Genomic DNA, 22088 nt, shown 5'->3' on the forward strand with positions numbered 1-22088 from the left:
GGCAATGGCGACTGGCGAGGGCCACCTTTAGACAGAGAGATTTTAACCTTTTTTTTTCCCCTCTTTCTTCTGCAAAATGTTAATCTTAATTCAGTTTTATGTTGTATTACGTTCAAGTAGTACCCAAATAATGGGCTCGGATACAGATTATGTTTGATTGTGGTCGTGCGGGAATTTTAGTTGTTTGTGCGGTTTTTGTCTGCTTTAGTTTAGCTTCTTTGAGTTCTTGCTCTTATAGTTTTAGTGAGCATCATAAAAAGTAGCTACGTACGGATACTGAAACTTTGATGATGTTTATGGTTGCGTGATTACTATGTTAATTCATTCTTTACGTTCTTTTCTCTCCCTCTCTCAGCACCCGTCTTCTTCCCTCGTTCTTTTATATACTTTTCCACATCTCAAGCAAAACAACTGAAAACTAAAAACAAAAAATAGTTATCAAACGAACCCTGCATATCAGTTTTTGGCAATATCAATGGAGAAAGCAAGTACGCATTACAGGAAACGCATCTATTTTACACTCAGTGGTACTCTGAAGATGCCCCTACAACATGATATACAATTATATACCTCTACAAAAAAATTCAAGAAAAACAATGCTACCAGACCTAACTCTTAAGTGCACACGCTCTCTATCTCCCATTATCAACAGTCTTTCGTATTTTCTTCGATCTCCCTCAACGCGTAGAATGTCAAAGCAGCCATCATCGACTAACATAAAATGAACAAATAACCTTTCATCCTTCACGGGGTCGGGTTTGTTAGCTTGCAACCTTCTACTAACACCGAGAAGATGACAGATTCATTCATCTCATCAGAGTTCAAAAAATGGATGATTTTGGCACTACATTGTTCTTACTCCCGACCTACATACTACAATGGAGAATATACAAATAATGGAGGGGAAAATTTTTGGGTGGAAGCGGAAGGCAGACACTAATCTACAAACAAGAGCAGAGGGTATGTACCTAAGGCCATTTCTCTTATTTTGCTTGGCAGATGATCATATAGTATTTGATCTGACGAGTGATGGCTGCCAGTTTCCCAGTATACACACATACACGAATACATTCTCCATGGCCCAATGCGCAGTATTCCTGAAAGAAAAGCAAAACGAGTTGTGATTAAACCATTTCTGAAACAACTGAAAACAGCGGGGTGCAGGCGTAATGACATATTTTGACATGTGCAGAAGAGAAATGCTAGAAAATTACCATGGTTGGAAGTTAGGAAATTAGTCTCTCAACCAGGTCATGGCAGGGCCCAGGCAGCTCAGTGTTAACTGGAGAGCCCACGACACTATGGCATCAATCCACGAAAAACCACATCAATAGGAGTCCCTCTTGATTAACCAGACTCAAAGAAACGTGCCACTGCTGAATACAGTTGTTCTTCTTCAAATGGCTTTGACACATAATCATCCATCCCACATTTCATGCACTCTTCATTTGAAGCCTGAATCACATCAGCCGTCATAGCCAATATTGGCGTGTGCCAATTTTCGACATTGCCAAATATCTCAACTGATGCTTCCCCAGCTGCAATTTTCTCATTTACCTCACTCTCCATACCACGGATGAGCCGAGTCGCTTCAAACCTGCACGATTATAGACGGTTAAAAATGCAATCCAAGCTAAAGAGCCCTTTGATTAGAGAGTGAAGAGCGGGCAGATTGATTACCCGTCCATTTCTGGCATCTGGAGATCCATAAAGCAAGCATCAAAGTTGTGGGGTGGCTTAAGCTTCAACAAAGCAGCCCTTCCACTCTCCACACAGGTGACAATTGCTCCATACTTCTTTAAAGCACCTTCTGCCACTCTTCTGTTTACTACATTGTCATCCACCACCAAAATTCTCCTCTCTCTCAGTAACTTTCCAAGAGTTGGTTTGTTTGCATTTAGAAGCCTCTTCTTACGACTTCCAAGGGCTTCTTGAAAGCAAGCGATTAAGACACTTAACCGAAGTGGCTTTGTCAATACTTTATCTACAAGACCCAAAGATGTTACTACATTGCGTTCAACAGGGGTGATGGAGTTAGCCAAGAGAAGTATCTTCGGAAGGTTTATGAGGGATTCCACATTGTTTTTCCTGTGCTCTTTAATTGAATGATGTAATATAATACCAGCTTCTTTATCCCAAACATCTTTGTCAATAACAACCATGGCCAACTCTGTGGAAAGACTGCACGAAGAGACAGTTAACAATGCATTAGAAACATCAAATCCAAGTTCTACTGTTATTAGTCAAACTTTATCTTATTAGTACCACTTACCTTTTTCCTTGTATAATTTAAGTAAAGTCGTATAGTTGTATGGACAATAAGTATCTAGTTTTTCTTGTCCCAAATCACTTTAAAGAAAAGTTGTTTAATGTACTGCACGTACCAAAATCACTTTCTTAGAGAAGTGAAAGAGAGTGAAGAAAATTGTAAAGCTGTGAAGTGGTTGATGATGTGAATTCTAATCGTAGTAGGAAAATCTTTTTATCATGTTCATGGTAATTAAATGCAACAGAAAAATGTTAAGACCTCGAGTCTTCAATGATTTGTTTCAGGACATAAAACCAACTACAATATAAACCATATTGAAAAGGTAAAATTCACCTGGTGTTGCCGGCACTAGATAGATAAACGCACGCTGATTCCAGACAGGATGCTGTATCCACAGATATTCCCAATCTCTGAATATGGTATTTCGTGACCTCAGTTCGGATGGTTTTATTATCTATTACCAATGCTCTCAGTCCTTGAAACTCTGAGACAGCTGGTTCATACTGGTGCCACTTTGTCTCTAGGGAACTTACTTCTCCCTTCCCAAAAGATCCCGTAAATGAAAAGGTACTGCCAGTGCCAGGTTCGCTTACAAACCCTATCTCCCCGCTCATGAGATCTACCAGACGTTTACTAATGCTCAATCCTATTCCAGTACCGCCATAAGTTCTAGACGTGGAGCTATCAGCCTGCATAAAAGGTGTGAAAATGCGACTTTGAGCTTCTAACGGGATTCCTACACCTGTATCCTCAACTGTTACTAGTAATTTGATCATATCAGATTCCTCCGGAGTTGTGCTGCATATTGACTTAAAATCTTCCCAGCTTTTCCATCTGTTGACAACAGGAAAGCCACTCAAGGTATTATAAGTTTTATTTGAGACGTCTCCAACTAAGTTCAAGCCTTGTCTTAGAACGTCATCCATAAGATCAGGTGGGGCCCTCACTTCATCCACCAGATGCACTGAGACAAATATGTGTCCTTTGTCATGGGTGAACTACAGTTTAAACAAATTAGCAGACAATTAGCATAATGAGTACGTAATGAAACCAGTAAACAGTATTAAGTGAAACAACATTACAGATAGTTCTAAGCATAATCATCTGATTAATCTGCCTTTTAGCATAATTCATGGAGACTGAGGATCTAAACATGTACAAGTTCAACTATATTTCTATTAGCACCTGGTAGCCTTTCATTTCAATATAAGATAGAAAAAAGGGAAGTCGTTATCACCAAACCAGTAGTAAGAAAATATCTAACCTTAATTGAATTTCCAACAAGATTTGTAATTATTTGCCGGAAGCGTCCAGGATCACCAATGACAACTTCAGGTACCATATTGGAAACATAAGCAGCCAACTTTTTATCACCCAAAACAAAACCCGAACCACAAGAACTGATATCAGTAACAACCAAAGAAGAATACACCAAACAAAAAGGTTAAAAGTTGTTTTTACCTCAATTCCTTTCTCATTAGATTTTCCTGAGTTAAGTGATAGAACATTATCAAGCACTGAACGCAAATCAAAAGGTACGGTTTCAAGTTCCAGCCTGCCTGATTCAATTTTTGCCTGATCAAGAACCTCATTTATCAGCGATATCAATTCTCTCCCGCTAGCATGAGCAGTCTCAGCATAGTCCTGTTGGTTTGGACCTAGATCGGTGTCCATCAGCATTTGCAGCATGCCTGGATTTTGATTGAAAATATCATCAGATTATGTAACCTTGAAAGTTTTGCACGATATGGAATGTTTCACTGAAGAACTTCTATGTTACCTAAAACACCATTCATTGGTGTCCTGATCTCATGGGAAACAGTTGCAAGGAACTGCAAAAGAGAGAGATGTTCAGCCACGGGTTGATAAAGAAGCATTATATAATAGACAAATAAGTAAACAATTGGGACATTTTTTTAGACCAGGGACAGAGACAATTTTATGAGACAACCTTCCAATCGTAGGAAATTATTATAGTTAATGAAAAAAAAAACCTGAGATTTGGCCACATCAGCAGCTTCTGCACGAACTTTGAGTTCCATCATCTTACGATAGTCTGCCTCCACTTTCGCTATTCGGCTTATGGCCGCATAAAAAATATGACTAACTAGCAAGGTAATGACTAGGACTCCTATTGATGCACTTGCTGCTGTCAAAGGAAACGGAGGTTTGTGCTTAAACCTGCAACCGAAAGAGAACTGTATTGGATTGGAGGAAAAGAAAAAGAGGAGTAATTCCACATATTTGGGCTGATATAAATAATTAACGTTGTATGAAATCTAACCTGCAGTGCATTTCATGTTTGCGTTGTGGATCCCCAAAATCAAGGTTGCTAATGTGCAACAGGCCAGTATCAATAACATCAGTACCATACATGTTGATCGGAGCAGATGCATTAGTTGTATCATAAACATTCACAACAATTGTTTGCTTGCTGGCAAGTTGGTGCAAGAGCTTCTCCACCAGCGATGGAACATCATAAGATGCACCTAGATACCTATTTATGAAAGCACCAGTATATGAATCAATTTCAGCTTGTAGATATTAGACGCAAAATAATTCAAAAAACTTAAGTCAAAGCCATGTTATAGAAATCCAGAAAACTCCACAAATTTACCCCACAGTAGCTTGAATACGTTGCTCTGATGTGGCATCTGGAGGCAAATCAGCATTATAGACTGCGAATGTGAGTACAACTCCCAGGTGATTGGATTTCAATAGCTTAAACGGGGAGGTCAGTACTCCCTTTCCAGTTGCCCTTGCTCGCAAGATGTTCTCACGGTCGTCCTATATAATTAGCAATATTTCACATTAGCATTATAAGAATGTTACTGGACAACATAATATGCTTTTGCAAGAATGGCTTGTAGATGTAAATTTTTGAAGCAGCTGATAGGTTTTGAATTGTGCAGGTTGAATTATGGTCTAGTGACATCAATGATCAGCATTGTCGTGAAATTATCAATGTACTATCTCTTCCTTCTTGTACAGGTTTAATTTGGCATGAAGGGTACACAAGACCAAGGGAGGTGACGGTAGTAATGGTTAGTCTGAGGCATGTGGCACAGATAAAGAGGCTCATAAATAAAATGTTAACAAAAGCAGAGAGGAGAGAAAGGAGAGAGGGAGAGCAAATCTTGAAGTCAAAAGCTAACAAATCGAACCTTTCCGGACATCATGTCAATAGAGACAATGTGGGAGACAGTTTCTTGAGAAAATATCACAGGCGCATATTCATCTTGAATAGGCGCAGAGGCCAAGCTTTCTGTAATAAAATCTTGGACTAGAGTCTGGTCCTCAGTTTCCATTTTTTTTATTGTCCATCCATGTTCCTTCTCAAAATGTTCCCTCTCAGCATGAGTAACTTTCAAAGCATAAGCAACACCACTCGTAAGGGGTCTCTCAAAAGATGTTCTCTCTGTATATTCACCAAATGTTTTCTGTGGAAAGAAAGAAATGTACAAGGTTAAACCACTTAATAACCCAATAGAGTTGGATAACGGTAAAGTTACTGATTAGTTTTTCCTTTCCTTACTTTTCAGTGGTGTATAAATTATAAAATCCTTGAATTGCCTGCTCAAAGTGCCTACTAAGCTGGCGTATCTAAGGGGACAAATTACTTACCTAAAGGTAGATACGAAAATTACCTGATCAATTGCCGTAGGTTGTTTCCCATGGTGAAAGGTGGATACAAGAATAGCTAAAGCATGAACATGATTCAGGCTCACATTAAACTGATCCTGCAACATCCGGGCTCGTTCGTCGCACATGTTGGAAAGTGTTTCTTTCCTCCACAAATGATCTCTTGCACATAAGTGACACAGTAACCACAATGATGTAATGCAGCCAAATATGATAAATACTATAAGTAGATTCGTCCTCCACGTGCCAGCAACCTTAGGAGGCTTTTGGGCGTGCTGTTGCAGTTTCTCTGGCTGCTTCCTCCGAGGCAATGGCTGCTCTTGAACCTTTTGACCCACCTTCTGTTTTTTATTCCTCCACAATTTCATAGAAAAACCAGACAGTTTGTAGCACATGATCATTCCAACAAAAACCCACCACCATCGGATTACCAATGTACAAAGCAACTGCGAGTCCTCTTTTGCACACTCCTGTGCCACAGAACCCAAATTGTTCTAATCAAAGAACAAAAAACCATTTAGATATTTTGAACCATCACCGAAGAGTTTAGCATTTGTTCTTTCCAGAGTAGTAATATGGAAACAAATTATTTACATTAAAAAGTTAGATTTTTGCACAGAAAAGTTATCACCTTTACACCTCTTCACACACTGAAAACACAAATTAGGGTTTTAGTATGCGTATTATATGCATGGTCCTGGCATGGCATCACGGCACCAACTCAAATAGGGAAAAAGATATATGCAATTGTGACAGGAAGTTCCTACAGGAAATCGTCATAGAATATATTTCTTCATTTGAGCTTTTCCAGTGTTGAACCTGGTTAACATTTTATTTTTTCCCCCATTAAATGTATTAGGAGAGGGGTTGACGTGACTCACGTCACGTTAAGTATCAGTACCCATAACATCAATGGCAATAATGGAACCTAAATTGTAACATTGACAATTCGACACAACCATAATTCAGTCTAAGCATCAAAGTTATACCTTTCCAAAAATCCTATTTGCTGAAACTGTAGATTGCGTGGTGCATGATATGGATTTGTCCTCAAGCAATGATACATCACGCTTCTTGGGCATGCTCTCATCTTGAACCAGGCATTGGTTCTTGGCTTCTTCATTTTCTGCCTCCTCATCTGAACATAGCACCTTCAGAGAACAGGAAATGACATTACTTAACATCATTCGTGGTCCTGGTTCTTTGGTACATTCAAGGGATGTTATCTGCAATGCACGGAGACTAGTGAGAAGAAGTAAAAAAAAAGGGGACACGTAAAAGCTTTTTCTCATAACCACGCTGTTTTCCCCTCTTGATACACAGAAACAGTCTCAAGCACCTTACATATGAAGGCTTAAAGTGTCATCTTGTCATCCGACTGAAAAAATAAGTGGTGAAATCAATTGCTCAAAAGTTCACTATTCAATTGCTACCTATCGATGCTAGAAAAGTAGAGCTAAAGCATCATAACATAACACTATAAGGGTTAGTTGATACACAATTTTTTTGGAGTATCGAACCACATTAGATTCATCATATTATATCAGCTGACAGTTATCGAAAAGCATTAATTCATCGTAAATCTGACTTCGGAAGAAGAAGAACACTGAAGTATGTGGATACTGCTCGAAACTACTTTTATTAAAGGGGTTAATCGATTACGCTAAAACAAATACACAAAGCTAATTAATCGATTTTGCTAAAACAAATACACAAAACTAAGACACCAAATTATGTCTAGTAGAAGATTAACAAAATTGATTTCAATTCAACTTCTGGATATCCAAAAACCAGAAGAGAAAACAATTTCTTGAATTCAGTTAACATGTTTCCGCTTCGAATTCAAAGCGGTTTGTCCACTCCAATTCATAAACCAAAATAAGAAATTTCTAAAGTAAAGCACTTTCTCAACAATTAGAAGCTGCAAAACCAAATAGACTAAATGAGAAAAGCAAGTGCTTATAGATGCAAGTTTAAGAAAAGCCATGAGCACAGTACCTGATCTGATTCGGAGAACAACGAAGCGAAAGCGAGAACCTGGGACTTGCTGATATTGAAATGCTGCTGCAGGATCCAAGCTTTCTCTCCACCCATATCTGGGGCTTTCTCTCTCATCCCCAAACTTCCATCATTGAAACTCATGAAACCCCAAATGATTGTAACAAAACCCACAAGCCCCAGAATTAGAACCTTTCCTCTCCATCTTCTAGTAGAGCTAGTCCCATACAAAGCCTCCATTGCCTTATTCAAGTCAAGATTGAAGGGCAATCTGCCATTAAAACCAGAGAATACCCTACAATTCAGATACATGCTAATGTAACTCCACAGAAATTTCTGGAAGCCTCAGCACAACTAGTCATCAAAATCTGACCACCAAAAGCTGAAAACCCAGCAAAATATTCAGCAAACCCAGCTCAGAAAACACATCAAGAACAATGCTTAGTGAAAATTCTAAATAAAGATGTGAAATTGCATGGAACCCACTTCAGCTTTCAGGAACCCAGCTCCAAATTCCACTGCTTTTTTCACTTTCAAGTTCAAATCTTTACATCTGGGAAGCTTGAAAAACCCATCAAATTTACACCTTTTTTTCCTGGAAGGGGGCTACCAATCATGCCAAACCAAGAAGCTGATGAGCCAGAGCAGTGTTATTATTTGGGCAACCGGTGCAGAAATCATTAAGGAGATAAGAGGGAAAGAATTGGCCTTTTTCTGAATCAGGGCTCTTTCCACCACCCACACTTCTGTGAACCCAAAAGGAGCATCAATAGTGATGCATTTTCTATTTTCATAGACAAAAACCCTACACCCATAAAAAAAATTAAAAATTAAAAATTAAAAACAAAAGGGAAAAGGAAAAATTGATTGGACTGGAGTTGGTTTCTATAGAATTCCAACTGGAACCAATTATCAGAGTGAGAAAAATATGGCTTCTTTTCTCTTTTCTAAACCCCACATATTGGGTGGCCGTTACATATTATATGATTCGAAATCGGCACGAATGCATATATAATTCTAGTTAAAATAGTATTATCTATACACTTGTTTTTATTTTTTGCACATCTTTTTAACCTACAGGGTTGATGACAATTTGACATGTAACACATTAAATGACTCGAAACAAGTATGAATATCTATAAAATTCCAACTGAAACCTCTAACGAGTTAATAAAAGAAATTGCTTACTTTCTTTTTTAACTCACAATGAGTGACGATTTTGAACATGTTCTATGACTCAAAACTCGCATGATATCTATAAAATTTAAATAGCACCAATTATCACAATGTTTAACTAATTTCGAACACGACATATTACACAACTTGAAAAACGCACGAATATGGACCCACACTCACTCTCTTATTCTCTCTATTAAGCCTGGTGTCCAGCATTTTGAATTGAGGTTTGGAGACATCATTATCTCATCATCCAGTGGGGGGAAGGTTAAGCAAAAGCAAACAAACGCCCAACATCAAAATTACCCAAAATATAAACAATTCCGTAATAATAACACAGCCTTTCCAATACCCCTTTATTTTTCTGTTTTGGGGACTCTATTTTTCTTTTGAGTGATGCTAAAGACGTCAAATTTTTAGATAATATTTTATAAACTACATGATTTGATGATTAATAGGTGAATTTTTTCTTTAAATCATTAAAAAAAGTGCCCAATCATCTGCCAATTGTTCTCATTATCACTGCCTAATGCCGCCAAGACTGTAGCCCGACTAACGTCTAGAGTTTTCTAAAACCTTAACTCTTATATCATGTAATTTATAAAATAAAATAAAAAATGGTCTAAAATTTTGATCACTCTAATATTTTTTTTAAATTTTTTTGTAAGAGTTGAAAGTGACTCCACCATTCAGTGTTTAAAGAGATCTGCTCACTGCTGCAAATGCAGATATACGGACTTACAATATATTAGAGAGAGAGAGAGAGAGAGAGAGAGGCTTCCACTCAGACTTCCAGTTTCTTCTTTCATTTTCTGTTCTTTTTTTTTCTCTGAAATAATATGACAGACAAGAAAACAAATTTAGAAATTTAAGATCTAATATTGTTTATTTTACCGTCCACATTATTTAGTCACAGAAAATACAAAAATAAATAAATAAATTGTGTGACGCTAGTATTTTAGAAAGAAAAAAAAAGGGCAATTACTCGGGGAATGAGGTAATGGGTACACCATGTGTGTGAAGATTCTCAATTAAATTAATTATATATTTTAATGAGGTGGGCATCTACATGAAAATGTATGTCGGCTATATACCTTACCCGCCAATGTTATATAAGGTACCCTTTGGTACGTGGGACGGAACGGGACGAAACGGGATGAATTGTTCCGTCCCACATTTGATGCGTCTAAAAGCTGTGGAACGGGTTGTTTCATGGGACGAAATTTAGCTTATTTTTCGTTCCACCTCTACTTCCTGGAACGATCCGTTCCACATCCGTGGAACACAAATTTATAACATTTTATGACAAAATTTCTCCTTATCTTTTTCAATATTTACATCATCTGTTCCATCTTGTTTCGTCCCGTCTGCGTACCAAACGGTACCTAAGGGTGCGTTTGGTACGTGGGACGGGACGGGACGGAACGGGACGAGGCGTTCCGTCCCGCGTTTGGTGCGTCAAAAATGGGTGGAACGGGCTGTTCCACGGGACAGATTTTGGGTGTTTTTGCGTTCCACCTCCCCCCCTGGAACGGGTTTGTTCCACGTCTGTGGAACACAATGTTTTACCATTTTAAGACAAATATACCCCATGTCTTTTTCAAAAATTACACCTTCGTTCCGTCCCGTCCCGTCTCGTCCCGTCCCGTCTCGTCCCGTCCCGTCTCGTCCCGTCCCGTTCCGTCCCGTCCCGTCCCGTCCCGTCCCGTCCCGTCCCGTCTGCGTACCAAACGCACCCTAATGGAACCAATTTGATTAAAACAAAAAACATTGTCTTAAATTTATCGATTAGATTGTACTAGTTTATATTTAGAGTTAAAGTTATCAATTAAATTAAAACCTTAATTAGTTTGACCATCTTTAGAAGCTACCTTATTTTACTTAAGTATTGATAGGGTCTATATAATCATGTGACAAAGTCGGGACTCAACAAATTAACAGAGAAAAAAAAACCCGTTTAAAAATACTTTTAAAATAACTAAAAATGAAATGTTGTTTTAAATCAAATTCTTAGTAAAAATTCAAGTGGATTTCGAAAAAGTACTTTTAAGTATTGACTGCAAGAAGCACGTATTTAGTGTTTCTTTCAAGAAACACTTAAAGTACTTTTAGAACTCAAAATTGATTTCACAAAAGACGCTTTCAGTCATTCTAAAAGTACTTCTAAACGAGCCCAAAGTCATCAAACTCTTCCATATTTTATTGTACAACTCTTTCCCCCACTTTTTTGGCTTTGGATTGTTGCGGTAGTATATATTTTAGAGTAAACAGCCAGACATCATGGGTTTTAATTTTATCTATGGAAGTGAACAACATAAGATATTTTTTTAGGCATTGACTTTGTCCATTTTATTTTACCTTCTTTTCACCTCAGTTTTTATTTCTCTTCTCCGGCACCATTGTTTTTTTTTTTTTTTTTTACCTCTTTCTTTGGCTTCGTTTGTTTTGAAATTTAGGTCTTTTAACTCAAGTGATAAAAAAACATTTACCGATCCATCTAAGGTCATGCATCAATTGCTCCCCGTTTGATATCAATTGTTCAACAAAAGGTATGCTCGTTTGTGTAATATCAACAATTTTTGCATATATTTTGTGCATAGATTACAAATATCAAAAGCTGGCTCATGCTGTCCTTTATTTTATGATTGAGAAATGATAACCACATGTACTTTGGTTTTCCGCATATATTCATGTTCAATCATGTTTGTTGTTTAATTCTATTTTATTTATTCAATTTGATAGCTATAAATAAAAACAAATGTGTAAGAGCCCAAGAGAATAAAAAATGTGTGATTATCATTTTTCTTCGTGATTTATTCAATCTCACAATTAGCAATATATTTATTAAAAATATTATTTTGCTACAATACCTAGTTCAAACAGCATGGGATGTAAGCTAGGTATAGAAATTCTTGTCTGCACATTATTTTTTCACAAGTGAGCGGCTGAGAGTTTGTGTATGAGAGTTATATTTAAGTCCAAACGTCCTTATGAGGATTAAAATATAATTAAATATAAAAAAAGGAAGAAGAAGAAAGATTCTTGAAGCCACTTTGACACAATGGCATCAAGTGCTTGACTGTTTTTATCTTGTTTCACTTTTCTTTTAGCTTATAGTTATAGTGACAGAAAACCACAAAGTACATATCTAAGAAATGCCTCTTTCTATGGGCCACAACATTATATATATATATATATATAGGCAACACATTTTAAAGTCTCAATTATTACTTGAGATATTCAACTTGGACTTTAGACCCACCACCGCTATGAGTCCATGTCTAATGTATTCTTCTTCTCCCAAAGAGGATTTACTTTGATGGGCATTCTTCTTAATCATTTTAACCTACTCATTTCTCACCTTTCTTTTTCCCTAGGTAACCTAAACTTATGAGACATATTGGACTCTTTTTTAAGGGAGCATTTTTCCCACCACCATAATTTATAATTGGTTTTTTAGTTAAAATGATATTTGAGATTTGTATAACTATTCACTTTGTTCCATGAAATTTGAAATCAATAAAAGTGGTCCCTGAGATTGTCCATCAACAATCATTTTGGTCATTCCATGAAAATTTTCCATTAAACAAGAGTAAATGACAAAAATACCCTCTATTTTTTGTCAAATTATTTTGGCCAATTGTTTGTTCAATTGAGGGTATTTTTATTATTTTGATCCTTATTTAACATAATTTTTACGGAATGACCAAAATAGTTGATGGTGAACAATCTTAGAGATCACTTATATTGATTTAACATCTCAGGGACCAAAGTGAGAAGTTATGCAAATTTCAAATACCATTTTGGATAAAAAGCCTTTATAATTTATGGTGTATGCTTATCATACACTTAATCATCTGTTATGTGTCATTTCACCTAACTTTGAATTTTTTTTTTAATTTGAAAAAGTAACATTTAATGTGAAAACTTAACTAGAGTTTTTCTTTTATTCTTTTTGTATTTTTTCTATTTTTTAACAAACAATATTATTTACACTAACGGGGTCACACATTCAAAGGGCCGCCTTAACATTTCTCGTGTTATATATATATATATATATATATATGTATGTATGTATATATATATATATATGTATGTATGTATGTATGTATGTATGTATAACAATTTCTAATCATCACCCTCAAATGATAGCAAGGTTCACCACAGTACTTATTACCATTAGATGAGTTTAAATTTGAATATTTGTATCTATCCACTACTATACAAGTTTCCAAATTTAAGCTCACAACAATAATAAATAGAACAATAAACATCATCATCATACACTACATGAAGCATTAGCAAAAGAATATAAATTTATATATTATTATACAATTTCATATTTTGTTCTAGATTGTATTATTTCTCTCTTTATTATGTGGATTTCTAGATTGTATTATCTATATGGGAAAAGTGATTATTAAAATATGAATGATAATGCGGACGTGACTTAACCTAGTTGGTTAGGACAAGATATTCATCTCTTTGCAACAAATTCTGATCTTTTTATAAGGTAGAGTAGTTTATAATATTGTCTTATAAAAAAATATAACAAGGTTAAGTCTTCAACATCCAAATTACTGGATTGTCCGACTTTATATCTATTAGATTGCAATTCTAACATATTACTGAGTAATCCAAACTATTAAAAAAATTACTAACAATTACACTTCTAGTTATCTTTTTTTTTCAACTTTTATATGGTTCACCAAAAACATGAGAAAAAATATAAAATATATCCTAGGGGGTTATTTTATTTACTTGGTTACTCAACCAAACGTGGCCTTAGCGGCGTACTAGGCGACAAACTCCAAATCCTCGGCACCGATTTTGAGCTAGATCATCGAGTGTCGTGACGAATTAGGTGGGGGCCACGACAGCTGCTTCTGACAAAACCCCAACTTTTGCCCGCACCCTATCAAAACCCCCCCAAAGAAAAACCCGGGAAAGAATCTCGGCTCGACACGTCATTAACGTCGTAAGCGGGTCCCACAAACGTTTCTGTTTGGTATGACTTAAGGCTGACCCGACAGACAAACCCAATTTACTACCTGACAAAATGTACAGCACGTTTCTGGTTTTTTTTTTATCCGATGAAATTACCAAGGAAGCCTTCCTAGTCTACTTTTCTTGGGCCAAAACGTTTGCTATTTTAGTGTAAGTTTGAGGATAATTGTGTAATTTCGTGTTATGAGTGTTTGAGTGGCAATACCCGTGTGTGTTGCGCTAGAAACAAATACGAACGGAAGGTGATGTTGACTTTTAGTTTATAAAGTTTTTTTGCCAATTTAGAATAATGAGGTAAGATGCTTTAACTTGGTTTTTATAATTAAGAATTCTATGGCCATGTTGTAAATGCCGCAACGTAAAATATTATCATTTTACGAGTTATAATATGAAAAGAGTATAAATATTGACATAAAGAAACAAGGTTAAATTGTAGCAAAGGTCCTTGGTTTATATGACAAATTTATTTTCGTCTATGAGCTCTATTAATAGCTTCTTTTGTCCTCAAATAATGTTATTTGTTGCACCAGTAGTCATTTTCGTATACTTCGACAACTTTTTCATTAAGTTGAGAGATAAAATAAGAGTTTCACCCAAAATATAAGAAAATGAATTTTTTTTAAGAAAATGACTTGGCTTTTCAAGGATTAAGGAGGAATTTTTCTTTAAAATACTTTGTCACTTATTGACATAATTTCGTGTGGATAATCGGAACTTTTTGATGATTGACTAAACGATTTTAGTTTTAATTGATTTATTGCATAGTTGATATTTACATAGTGATTTATACTATGAGTGGTTCTTATTATAAGTAAGAAATTCTTTGACTATGCCATGAAGTATTTTGAGAAGAAACTCCTCCTTAACATTAAGGAGCAAAGCTCTTTGCTTTTTAAAATAAATAAGATTTCTTTTTGTATGAATAGACCACTATACTCTCAAATTTGATGAAAAAAATAAGACAAATTTAACGAAATGACACTCACACAAAGTAAAGTTGGAAGATAAAAAAATGGTTATTATACAAAATAGTCCATGAGATTTAAACGATCAACAGAAATGGTTCCTAAGATTGAAAATCAATAGAAATTGTTCCTGAGATTGTCCACCATCTAATTTTGGTCATTCCGTTAAAAACTCTTTGGGCAATTTTTTAAACTTTGTAACTCAATCGTTTCTTAACCAAATTCGACCCATAATATATCAAAATGAAGATAGGAAAGTGTAAAATAAGATTATACCTATTTGGAAGCTCAATGGTTGCCGGAGATGGCCGAAAAATAGCCTGAAAGGTGATTGGTCCGGGGGAAAACTGGAAAACTCACCTGAAACTGGATAAACTTTAAACGTTTATAACTTCTTCAATACTCAACGAAATCGAGTGATTCAAAAACGAAAATCATACTTCTCGACGAGACGAAGAGAATGACATCTTTATTGAATGCTAACTCCCCATGGTTTGGCTGGAAAACTACTCGAAAGTGGCTAACTAAAGACTAACTAGCCATGGTTTGGTCAGAAAATGTCTCGAAAGTGGTTAACCATCTTCGAGTTAGCCACTTTCAAGTAGTTTTCCGCCCAAACCACGGGGAGTTAGTAGTCAAATGTCATTCTCTTCGTCTCATCGAGAAGTATGATTTTCATTTTTTAATCACTTGATTTCGTTAAGTATTGAAGAAGTTATGAACGTTTAAAGTTTACCCAGTTTCCGACCAGTTTTCTAGTTTTCCCGCCGACTAGCAGAAACGCTTATAACAGGTCTAAGATTGCTTTCGAAGAAAAAAGAAGTGTGTTTATAAGCGTTTCTGTTAGAAGTGTTTTTATTAGGAGCACGCTAAAGTCTTTATTAAAAATCTAAGTGTTTCTTAAAAAAAAAAACATTTTGAAGTGCTTCATGAAAAAAAAAAAAAAACAGTGTCTCCAGAAAGTGTTTCCATTAGCCTAATGTATTTTTTAAGTTTTTCAAAAATATAGTCAGAGATGTGTTTTTGGTTGTTACTTTAAAAGCAGTCCCAAACTGATTCTAAAACCCAGCTAAAACTTTTGCAACCTGACTATATATACGTATGTAGCACTTTGAATGAATTGGTTATACCTTGTAACATTGAATTTAAATAGTTGAACTATGAAATATAAGTATAATTTGTTATTGCCACTTAGTACTACAGTCTGGTGGTATTCCTATTCACTTAGAAATAAAAGGTCTTAGGTTCGAATCTCGTGAATGGAAAATTCGATACCAAATTAGGTTACCCATTGTGTGGTGCCGAACTCCCCTAATGTAAAAATATTGATGTACTAAAAAAAGAAAGTATAATTTGATGTTACAAACCTCACCTTATAATTTATAGGAAAACTAATGAAAATGGCTTGAAAACTTTGAGTTTTAAGATAAGAACAAAGTAAAGGGTAAATTGAATAGTACCATGATTGATTTTTTACTATAAAAATGTAGTTTTTTGTTAAAATAAATAATACGAAAAGCTTTTTATTAAAGTTCCCTATATTTATTCCTCACCAGTACTATTTATTTTCTCAACTTATATATTCATACACCCATCACCTTTTTATGTGCATTGGTTGTTTACTCAGTCATTTATCAATGATTAATTTTAGTTGTCTCCAAAACTATTCAAACTATTCAAACTCTTCCAACAACTCAAACTATAAATTAAAATTTCATGCTACCTGCCTACCCATATCAAATATAAATGTCACCCTATGGTTATAATCTATAGAAATTCATAGTTGGTTTTTTCCCAACTGATTTTAATATACATATATACATATATTGTTTTAAAAATGGCCTCTTTCCCAGTTGATGTCATGTCCGAATTGTTTTTAAACCACCATGGAATGGTGGAGTGGTTGAGGATAAATTCAAGACCAGTATTTTACGTGACACATTCTGAGTTTAACTTATGGCATTGGTGAATCACACAATAGTTGGTGGTTAGGTAAAAACTGAATTGTCTATGTGAGTCTTTCTAATCCCTGAAAAGATGAATTACTGTGACAAAGCCACCAACCACTAGCTAGTCCCTTTAAAAACAAATAACAAATAAATAAATAAATGGTAAATTACATAGTAGCCCCTCAGGTTTGAGGTCTATTACAATCTTATACAACATCTTTAAAACATTTCACTTTCATACCTCAAGTACTATTTTATTTCAATTTCATACAACCGTTAAAAATTCTGTTAAGTTAACCGTTAAGTGATGACGTGACAAATATGAGTTCCCTATTTGTGCTGATGTGGCTGACACATTTATGCCACGTGGATAAACACTTAATAAAATTTTAAAATATTAGAATAATTAATTAAAGAAAAATATAAAATTTTAAAAAATAATAATAAAAATAAAAAATAAAAAATAAAAAACCCAAAAGTCCCCTTCGCCCCACCAGAGCCCATCCCCTCAACACCCACCCCCTTCTCACATCCCCCATCACCCAAGCCTACCCCGCAACCTTCAATCTCCATCTTGCTCCAAATCCGTCAATCTCCATCCCAGAAGCCAAAAATTGGAAAAGTTCCAAATTTTCCCACTCAACAGAACACAAAGAAATCCAAACATTTCTACCCATTTTCTCTCAATTTCCCTCTAACCAAACACACGTCTTTCGAAAGAATATGCAAAGCCTACCCATTCAATTTCAAATCCTCAAAAACCCAACAAAACTAAAATATCCAAAATTTTCCCCTTACCCTCTATCATTTTCTCAGCAACCAAACACAACCCAGAATCCCAATTTAAAAAAAAAAAGTCTTTCAAACCTGGCTGTTGTTGAGACCATCCTATGCGGCGATATGATCCGGCCGATTCCCAAGCTCCTCAGCGGAGCGTCCACTCCTGACGAGGCATCCAAGGCTGATGTTGGCAGCATCACTATCTCTATGGACATGTGGAGGCTTCGAGATCCAAGTCACAACTCCAGTTCCTCTTCTCAATTCACCAGTTCTTGGTCTGCTAGGGCCTCATCGCCAAAATGCAAACGATCCGCTGCAGCCGACGAGTCCTCCACCAAGTTACTTCAGCTCCAGCAACACGTAGATATGGATCTCCAATTGACCCTGACCCTGTCTTTCAAACCCAAGCCCAAACCGAAGACCCGACGACTGGGAACCCCATCCATGAACTCGGATGAGTCCGGCGTCACCACGTGCTTCGAGAATGGGTTCAAAGATCAACATCCGTAGTCTTACGCCGTTGGACCGGAGAGAAAGCTACTCAACTTGTTCCCCTGAAGAATTTTCCCTTCCGCCAATTTTTTGTTGGTGAATCTGACGCAGCTATATGAAATTGAAATACGGGGTGTGCTCGGGTGGGGAAGACGAACTGGGTTTTTTGGATGGGAAGGGAGGTGAAGACAGCGGGGGAGGGTGGGGGAATGGGATTCTGGGTTGGGGGTGTGCTCGGGTGGGGAAGATGAACTGGGTTTTGGCTTTTTTTTTTTTTTTGTGTTGAAGATTCAGGTTTTAAAAAAATAAAAAATTATTTTTTGCCACGTGGCAGACATTTGGCAACCACGTGGCACAAATGTGTCAGTCACGTCAGCATTTAACGGATTAATGGATGGAAAATCTAACGGATGCATTATATTGAAATAAAATAGTACTTGAGGTATGAAAGTGAAATGTTTTAAAAATATTGTATGGGGTTGTAATAGACCTCAAACCTGAGAGGTTAATATGTAATTTACTCATAAATAAAATATTAAGGTTACAACATCCGCCAATCCATGTAATTTTATGATGTGTTCTTGCAATAATTTTTTATTAATTTGAAGTGACTTTCATTTGAAGAAATTAATTAATTTTCAGATAAATAGAGGGATTTCCATGGACAAAAGAATGTCCGAATAGCTTTTTCAGGTAATGAGTAATATTGTTCTAAATTTCACGTTACAGCCAGCCAGAGCCAATCTATCTTTCATTATTTCATACTAAGTATTAATTAATTAAAGCTATTAAAAATAATGCATACTCCATTTATTTATTAAATTTGAAACAATTCTTTTATTGACAAGAACAACTTTTAGAATACAATTTTATAGGAGGATACCTTTTTCGTTTGTAATTTTGTTGGTTCGTGATACTCTTTTCTTTTGATCAAGTTAGAGACAAGTTTCTTTAATGTCTAATCCCTTTCGAATCCCGGCAAAAATGAAAAATCATTTTCATTTATCCTTAATATGCCTTGAATTCAGACGGTTATCCATTTCAATATAATCCCAATGCCATTCCAATATAATCTTAACGCCCAAATGAAACCTATGTACCCATGTTGAAGTTGTATGACTCAAGGAACACGGTGTATTAATACTTAAATTAAATTTACTATTTATAATAACAAAGCTATCCAAACGATTAATCATATCATCATCCATCAACATGATGACGTGGTATGATGATCTTATTGAAGTTTTCTTTAGTCATGCAAATACATTAGAAGAATTGACAACTCTATTGCACTCGCTTAATACGAAGGATCAAATCAAAGTGACAAATTTAATCAATCCAAAGACAAAGAAATAGAAACTTAAATCCACAAATGCTACTGTACCATAATAACCTTATGAAGTCTTTCAATATGTTAATGTTGAAAGTCGACTTGTCTATTTGGGTCATTTTTGTTCTTATCCAGGTTGTAAATTACATTCTCAAATTCTGACCTCAACTATTTGGATCATATGTAAAAAAGAATTGGGATACTTCCCCCAAAAAACCAAGGGAGGCGGCAGCCCCCACCTCCGCAGTCGCAGCATGGGGGAGCGGCTCCTTAATCTGCACTACAACCAATACAAATGTTCTCTAAATTGATATATGATGCTAAATCGAGACCGAGATAGAGAGAGAAGGAAAGAAAGGGTTGGAGCTCAATACAACATCATAATCCGAACGAAATGTAAAGCCCTGTGGGTGGGTAACCATTTGTTGTCGACTCGGGCCGTAGATGGACCTATATATTTCTTTGGTCAAAATTTAGCTTCAAACTCAATCCTTGTCATGCAGCCAAATTGAAGCTTAAAGCTTGGCATTTTCTTATGATGAAGATGATACTCACGATTTTATTTTTTAATTATTATAAGTAATATTATTATTTAAGCTACACTAAGTAGAACATAAGAGTTTGTTATCTGAGATACAATGAGTTGAAGAGAAATATCCTAATTAGACATGTAAGATGGGTTGAGCCGGTTTGACCCGGTTCTAAGAAGTCAAGGCCCAATCCCTACCCGACCTTAAAATTTTGGGCCCTAGGGAAAAGTTAGGTCGGCCTAAATCGGGCCTTTGACAAAGAAGTAAGGCGTAGGCTAGTCCACTAGTCCAGAAATTTGGGCCTACGAGCGGGCCTCCCAGCCCGCACCAATGTTTAGCTCTTTAATCATTTTCATTTAAATATTTTTTTGTAATATTGATAAGAATTAAATTTAGGACGTCTTAATTATATTAGTTATCAATGACCATACCAATTAAGGTATTTCTATGGTTAATATAATCAATTAACAAATATCATTTTTTTCTCTTTTTTAGCCCCCTTCTTATCCAGTTGAATGGTTTCGTCAGCTCGAGTCTTCGATAGTTTATATAAGTATTGAAAAAAAGTTAATTATATTAAAGAAAATTCAAAAGTATTTTAAATTACATTAAGTGATATCAAGCCGGGCCTAAGAACTGGGCTTAAGACCAGACCTAAACTCGACTCAGGGCTTAAAATGCAAGGTCCAAACCTCTAAAACAAACCCATTTTAAATCGGGCTAGATAAATCCCGGTCCTAAGACTGGGAGGCCCATAGCCCAAAAATAGGGCTATGCTTGATTTTTATTCCGGCCCATTTGGCCATCAGTCCCCCACATTATTTATTCATCAATTGTTCAAGTATTGGATAACATATCGCTTTTTGGTGACAATACTTCGTTAAATTGGGAATGGAACACATTTTTAACACCAGACACCACTTATTTATTTAATTTTGGGAAATACTTAGAAATAGAAATGGGATAATTTTTTTAATTTTGAGATAGAAATAGGACATTTTAAATATGCACACAGCATGCTCACGTCATGCATAACAATCGGACATAAATATGATTTTTCCTACACTTTGAAATGACCAAATTGTCCTTTCATATAAATAGGTTATCCATAAATTTCAGCTCTCATTTCTCATTTTGTAGAGGTAGAAACATAGAGGAGGGAGAAATTCTAGTTCAAAGAATTCTAACCCACCCATCTTCTTCATCCAAGAGCTCTCTCTAACCCACCCATCATCTTCATCCAAGCTTTCTCATTTTCTCTCTCTCCTCTCTCTACATTTCGAATATGCACAAGAGCTCTATCTCTAACCCACTAATCTTCTTCGATTTTTACCTTTTCATTTGTAGGTTTTGTGAACTGGTTTTGCTTAATTTTGCTTTTTGATTGATGGATTCTTGAAGTTTAAGTGATCGGTTTGGTGTTTCTTGGAGGAGATCCAAATCCTTCAATTTTGATTTTGCTACAATTAAATGAAAAAATGTATTAAATGTCAGTTGCCTTTTGGAGAAGAGATAAATTTGAGGGAAAAGAGAGAAATCAGAGTGGAAAGGAGGAAGTGAGAATGATATGGACGAAATTATTTCCCGTACTCGTTCACTTTCTTCGTTTAATCCCGCTCATACATTGTATGTACACGACATGCACATGTTATGCTCACATATTTGAGCTCAACCAAAAAAACCCATAGCTCATAGCTCTCTCTTCGAAGTAAGAAAAAAGCCGCAATCAGATAAATGACCCTAGACTTTATATGAAGAATTGAAGATTTATTAATTTGAATTTGGTTCAAATATTTCAAGGATTTGAAAAAATTGCAGTTTGAATGGGCACAAAAGAAACCAATTGAATCAAAGGAAATTGTTTCATGAACTCGTTCACTTTTTTTGTATTTGCAGGGTCTGCTTCTGAATCAAAGGAAAAAGTAGTAAACTACATTAATGGGAAAAGTA

At 35.8% G+C, this 22088-nt stretch overlaps 1 protein-coding gene across 2 annotated transcripts; it reads right to left on the bottom strand.

Annotated features, from left to right (window-relative positions):
• Positions 1-435: 435 nt before the first annotated feature.
• Positions 436-8865, bottom strand: LOC103405000 (histidine kinase 2). Of its 2 annotated transcripts, XM_029097007.2 has the most exons (15): positions 7910-8816; positions 6901-7137; positions 5917-6405; positions 5434-5709; positions 4887-5056; positions 4554-4766; positions 4264-4450; positions 4050-4101; positions 3731-3960; positions 3534-3632; positions 2603-3267; positions 1681-2181; positions 1215-1597; positions 969-1097; positions 436-873 (listed from the first exon to the last, which is right to left on the bottom strand). In XM_029097007.2, exons 1-13 carry the CDS (start codon positions 8219-8221, stop codon positions 1348-1350), a joined length of 3681 nt encoding a protein of 1226 aa, XP_028952840.2. In that variant the 5' UTR covers positions 8222-8816; the 3' UTR covers positions 436-873; positions 969-1097; positions 1215-1347. The 2 variants fall into 2 exon arrangements, with proteins under 2 accessions (XP_028952840.2, XP_028952841.2); XM_029097008.2 differs by having other exon boundaries at positions 436-1097; positions 5917-6381; positions 7910-8865.
• Positions 8866-22088: the final 13223 nt, after the last annotated feature.

This window comes from Malus domestica, chromosome 17 (genome assembly GCF_042453785.1).
Source record: "Malus domestica chromosome 17, GDT2T_hap1".
Classification (NCBI taxonomy): domain Eukaryota; kingdom Viridiplantae; phylum Streptophyta; class Magnoliopsida; order Rosales; family Rosaceae; genus Malus; species Malus domestica.

What these genes read in the sequence shown, in the direction of transcription:
- LOC103405000 (XM_029097007.2), bottom strand. Translation starts at nt 8,221, where the DNA reads ATGTATCTGAATTGTAGGGTATTCTCTGGTTTTAATGGCAGATTGCCC. An exon ending in CAAATAGGATTTTTGGAAAG is followed by an intron (nt 6,406 to 6,900) that starts GTATAACTTTGA and finishes TTCTTTGATTAG; the next exon opens with AACAATTTGGGTTCTGTGGC. An exon ending in AACCTACGGCAATTGATCAG is followed by an intron (nt 5,710 to 5,916) that starts GTAATTTTCGTA and finishes TTCTTTCCACAG; the next exon opens with AAAACATTTGGTGAATATAC.